The following is a 5,538-nucleotide window of genomic DNA, read 5'->3' as shown; positions in this document are numbered from 1 at the left end:
AGTGCCCGAGGAGCAAGGGAGCATCCTCCCTGCCTGGATCCGAGTGGGCATCCCGAGGGGCTGAGTCGTCCCTTCTCTAACCCACTATTGCCTTCCCACAGTGACTCGGTGGGTAAGAGAGGCTGGGTGGGATGGGGACACCTCTGGGTGGGATGGGACCCCCCCCGTGTGGGATAAGAAGGCCCCGTGGGTGGGATGAGGGCCCCCTCCCCATCCTGCCAGAGTGCTGCTGTCTACACTGCCTGCGGGCCCCAGCTGGGAGTGGCATCCCTGTACCCCTTGACAGGTGATCCTCTAGGACAGGGGTCCCTGCATCCTCCTAGCAAAGGGGTCCCAGCACCTCTGACGTGGGGGGTGGGTGGGGGGGGTGTCTCTCCATCCCCTGGCAAGGCAGGGTCCATGCATTCCCCTAGGAAGGGTCCCTTCATCCCCTGGTGGGGAAGACTTCCCATCCTCTCCGGGGAAGGGAGCCTCTGTGCCCCCTGATGAGAGGAGCCCTTGCACCCCCTCAGCCCCACGCTCCCCGGAAAGGGATCTCTGTAGCTCCTCATGGGGGGGTCCCTGGATCCCCTGATGGGTGGAATCCCCGGGAAGAGTCCCTGCGTTTCCAGCAGAGGCTCCCTCTGCTCCTCGATGGGAGCTGCTTGCACCCCCGCCCCAGGAAGGGGGTCCCTGTACTCCTGGCTGGGGGGGGGATGCCCTGATGTGTGCTCCCTGAATTCCCCTAGGATGGCGACCCCTGCACGTCCCACCTGGAGGGGCTGTCCCTGTGTCCCCCGCTGCGGGGTCCCTGCACCCCGCCGGGACGGGGGTCCCCGCACCGTGTGCCGAGGATGCTCTCAGCCCGCTCCCATCCCGGGACTGGGGGCCGGGACTGGCGGGGGGCAGTGGCGCACAGCAGCGGCGGAGCGAGGTGACCGCGGCGGGGGCCGGCGGCGGGCGGGCGGGGCGGGGCGGGGGGGAAATCCCGGAGGCGCGGAGGCCCCGCCCCGGCCCGGTATAAAGCGAGCGAGCAGCGCACCGAGCCCCGCGCACGGCGGGCGGGACGCGGCGGTGAGTGCAGCGCGGCGGCGCCGGGGCAGCGGCGGCCGGGGCCAGCGGCGGCGCAGGGGCAGCGGCGGCCGGGGCCGGTGGCTTTCGTTCCCTCTGTGTCTGCGGCGCGGGAGGTGGCCCCGAGGCGGTGTCCCCGGGAGGAGGCCGCCGGTGCTCGGCTCGCAGCGGGGGGAGCGGGAGGGCTGCGGCTCCGCCTCGGCGATCGCGGCCCCAGGCCGGGGGAGGGAGCGGGGCGCGGGCGGTGGTGGCGGCGCTCGGGGCGGGTGGGTGGGCGGCGGGCGGGGGGCAGCGGGCGGTGGGCACCTCCCTTGGCGCTCCCCGGGGCACCCCTGCGCCCCTCTCCGGGCTGCGCTCGCCCCCCCGTGGCGGCAGGCGGTGGTGCGGGGCGCGGCCGGGCAGCCGCGGAGCATCCCCGAGGATCCCGGCGCCGGTCTCCGGGGCTGCAGCGCTCCGTGGGTGTCGTGAGCGGGGCGTTCTCTGCGCTTGTTCCCCCCACCCGCCGGGCCGTAGCCGGTGCGGGATGACAGCGGCCGCGGCCCCATCCCCGCCCCCGGGCGTGGGTGCTCCCGGCCCCTCCTGCTCCCCAGGCCGTCCCCCGACTGGTGTAACTGGTCCTGGGTGTCGCAGGTGCCTGTGGGGCTGTGTGGGTGTCCCCGGGAGTGCCTTCAGTTCCCGGCCCGGCCGGGTGAGGTTTTAACACGTCCCTGCACCTGCGTCTCCTCTTGAGCCGAGCCCTGGGGGTCTGGGACGGGTCGTAGGACACCTCGAAGCTTTGGGGAGGCTGCCGGGGAGACGCCAGCCCCGCAGGAGGGGACTGTGACCTGGCTCTGGTCCTTCCTCCTGTGGTGGCTGCAGCAGTCTGCAGCTGTGAGTCAGGGCCGAGCTGTTATCTCAAGGTGTGGGGCGCCAGGGTGGCACCTGGGCCACGGTGGTGGCCTGAGGATGGGGAAGTTGTCACCTGACAGAGGCGGGGAGAGCTGGGGAGGGTCTGGTCAGGGTGTCAGAGCGTGTCCCCTGCCTGCCACCTGCCAGGGCTTGCCTGGACATGCTGGGACTTGCCTGCGGTGAGGTCACCCTGTCGGTGAGCTCCGACTGCCAGCAGATAGGGAGCTGCGTTGCTATTTTTACTCGGGATGCTCAGACTGGGCTGGGGCAGGGCACAGGCTCGGGGTGGCCTCTGGGATGGAGCGTGGCCCCCTCGGCCCCACCGTGCTGGGGGGTGCCTGCTGACGTGGCCCAGGAGATGTGGAGAGGCTGAAATCTTCCCTGCGGGAGGCTGAAGCCCACATCTTTGGAGACGTCCAGGGGTGAGGCTTGAGGATCTGCTGGGGCAGTGTCTTTGGGGCTCCCAGCCTGGGTGGGTGATGAGGAAGCTGCTCCCTCCCGGGATCCTTGGGGGCTTCGTGTTGCTGTGAATCTGTTTGCAAAGGAGATTTAAGGAGTGTGGCTCCCAGCAGGGTCAAAGCTGTCAAATCCCAGGGCGATGCTTGCTTGGCCCCGATAAGGAGGCTGCTCAGAGCCGTGGGTGGTGTGAGGCATCCATCAGCCCCACACATGTGGGAGGCAGAGGAGTCCCCAGCAGCAGAGAGCCTTTGCCTGTGGCTGGGAGCAGCTGAGGCTGTTGGCACCGATTTGAAAACAAACAGAGTCTTGTCTCTGCTTACCCAACAGCTCCTGCAGATAAGGAGGGTGGTTAGCAAAGTGGTCAAGCCTGTGGCACGTTCTTGCTCAAAAGGCTTCTCTGGCACCAAAGCCTGAGCCCTTGAGATGAAGAAACTGCCCAGAAAACCATCCTGTTGCTTCACCACCCCCCTCCCTGTGCCAACTTGCTTCGTGCCCCTGTGGAACGTGGTGGGGCTGTGGCTGTAAGCAGTGGTGGCATTGAGGATGCTCTGCCTGCTGGAGGAGGAGCTGGGGAATGCCCACGAGTGTCCTTTCCCCATCCCCTGCATGGCACCAGGCTGTGTCTGACTCTGTCACACTCCAACCTCTGCCCAAGACACCACTGACACCTGGGTCCAAATGGAGGCAGGTGGAGGTGCCCCCTGGGCTGCCTCATTACTTGCCCACCTTGGCTGCCATCTGCTTTGCTCAGTGCTGGCCCTTGGGCTTGCCCAGTGCTCCGGTAACTTGCTCTGCTTTCCTCCCAGCTGCCACCATGCCCCTGTCTCAGAGCAGGGCTGGGCAGATGCCATGCAGCAGCAAGGTGTGCAGGAACCTCTTCGGGCCTGTGGACCACCAAGAGCTTCTGAACGACCTGCAGGGCATGATGAGGCAGCACCTGGAAGAGGCTCAGCAGCGCTGGAACTTCAACTTCGAGACAGAGACTCCCCTAGAAGGACAATTCAAGTGGGAGAGAGTCTTCCAGGATGAGCAGGAGGTCCACAGCCTGGTCAGTGCCATCAGTGAGGACAGGAGCTCCAGGGTCCCCCCCAAGGACCACCCTGGCAGGATTTGCCCCGAGGGGGCTGAGCAGAGCCTGGGGGTTTACAAGGCTGCTTCTCCACACGGCCTGAAGCGTGGGCAGGCAACTATCAAAGGTGAGTGCTGGGGGCTGGGGGTCTCCATCTGTGCTTGGTGGCATTGGTGCTGCCATGGCTCTGCTGGAAGGGACAGAGGGAGAGGACTTGGGTACGAGAGCCCTGCCTGGCTTGTGGGCATGGGGAGGGCAGTGTGCCCCAAGCATGTCTGTCCTGGGGGAGCAGAGCTCATCCTCCCAGGGGAAAAGGCCACAAACTGGGCACCTTGTGGCTGCTGCAGGTCAGGTGGGGCCTTACGTTGGGCTTGTGGAGCTGTGTAGGTGCCCCAGGAGAGTTCTCCCTCAATCTCCACGTCCTGAGCCTGTGCTCTGAGGTCAGGGCTGGGCTGGAAATGGAGAGCTGGAGACCTGCAGGCTCTCCTCTCCAGGGACACATGGCTCTGGCTGGGTGGCTCTGAGGCAGAGCCCACCCGTGCTGACTCTTGGCACCTTCCCTGGGGACACCTCCCTCTTCCTGCCCTGCTGCTCCCGACGGGCTGGAGGCACTTTCCAACCTCCTTTTCTGCCTTGCAGACTTCTACAGCTCCAAACGGAGGCTGGTCCCGGAGAAGCCCAAGCCTGACAAGCCCAAGCCGTGACCTCTGCCACTGGGGACAGCTCCTGATGTGCCCTGGAGGTGTGGTCCTCTTCCCCCAGCCTGCCCTGTGTCTGTATGAAGCAATGTAGAGTCTGTAGTTCCCTATTTATGAGTAGCTCTGGGGTCCTGAGGGACCTCCACTGTGTGCAATGTGTAGGAGTAGCCCACGCTGAGGTTTGCAGCCCCACGGAGGAGACGGTGGAGGACTGGAATGGGAATGGTGGGACTAAGGCCTGCAGAGAAGAAAGGGGCCAGGAGTCATCCCTGCATCCTCCTGCTGCCCAGCTGTGGTCCTTGCCCTGCAAAGGGGGACCTGTTGTGTGCCAGTCGCCTGCTGGCACTGGATGCCTTTGAAGAGTCACCACCATGGACGGTGGGGCCCTGGGACAGCCTGGCCCTGAGGACACGCTGGCTGCTGGCACATGGTGGTGGCCTTCTTCTGAGCTGGGTGGACCCAGCAGTGGCAGGTCCTTGTCCACGAGTGGCAGCAGAGCAGGGAGGGAGCTGCTCGGGGGAGGAAGCAGCGACCCCCGCACAGCCCTTCCCTCGGGAGGCTCTCCAGGGCCCTCGAACGCTGCTGCAGGTAGTGCCAGACCCTCTTGGAGGTCCTCAGTGCTGAGCTCACTGCGGCACCAGCACTGCCTGGGAGCCTTCTGCAGTCCTCTGGCCTCTGCTGCCCACTCCCTGCCCGGCTGTGGGATGCTGCCTGCCCCACGCTCTGCTGCCTCCGGTGCTGGTCCAGGCTGCGGAGCTGCAGCTTGGCTGGAGGGAGTCCTGCTCAGCGGCAAGGGTGGGACCAAGAGGTCCGATGGTAGCTTGCTCTTCTGGGCTGTCTCCTCTGGGGTTGCTGTGGGTGAGGACCTGCCCTTGGCTCTGCAGAGCCCGAGGGGCTTGGGTCGCTCCTGGGGCCGGGGCTGCTCGGTCCCAGCACTGAAGGATGAGCTCCTGCTCGGCAGGACTCGGCACTGGCAGCTCTCAGCACTTTGGGGTTCATCTCCTGCTCTGCTGCCTTTGGACTCTGGAAACTGGTGCAGGATGGCCCCGGGCAGGGGGGAGTGGAGCTGCTGCCCTGCGCCGGGATGCACTTTGTGGGTGGAGCTGGCGAGCTCCAGCACTAAAGGGTTATTTATGGTAGAGCAAACGATGGGGGGGCGGGGGGAGGCCTGCTGGGCTGTACCCGCGGGAAATAAACACTTGTCTGGGGAGGAGACCTCTCTGCCTTGTGCTCGTGGGGGAAAGGGCAGGGACCCCGAGGGTTTGGGGTGCAGCTCTGAGCTGGGAGCTGCCTATGGGGGGGCTGCAGCAGCAGTGTGGCTGGGGGCAAGGGCTGGTGGTTGTCCTCTCCACCCCCTCTGGCCATGGGCAAGGG

The 5,538-nt window shown here is 66.2% G+C and overlaps 1 protein-coding gene across 1 annotated transcript; it reads left to right on the top strand.

Moving 5' to 3' along the window:
• The first annotated feature begins 985 nt into the window (after positions 1–985).
• CDKN1A (cyclin dependent kinase inhibitor 1A) lies at positions 986–5,296 on the top strand. The gene is made up of 3 exons (XM_064173769.1): positions 986–1,053; positions 3,204–3,593; positions 4,106–5,296. The coding sequence occupies exons 2-3, from the start codon at positions 3,212–3,214 to the stop codon at positions 4,168–4,170; spliced, it is 447 nt and encodes a 148-aa protein (XP_064029839.1). The 5' UTR covers positions 986–1,053; positions 3,204–3,211; the 3' UTR covers positions 4,171–5,296.
• Positions 5,297–5,538: the final 242 nt, after the last annotated feature.

This window comes from Pogoniulus pusillus, chromosome 39 (assembly GCF_015220805.1).
Source record: "Pogoniulus pusillus isolate bPogPus1 chromosome 39, bPogPus1.pri, whole genome shotgun sequence".
Classification (NCBI taxonomy): domain Eukaryota; kingdom Metazoa; phylum Chordata; class Aves; order Piciformes; family Lybiidae; genus Pogoniulus; species Pogoniulus pusillus.
Note: the sequence above shows the minus strand (reverse complement) of the source record. Positions and strands in the feature narration are given on the sequence as shown.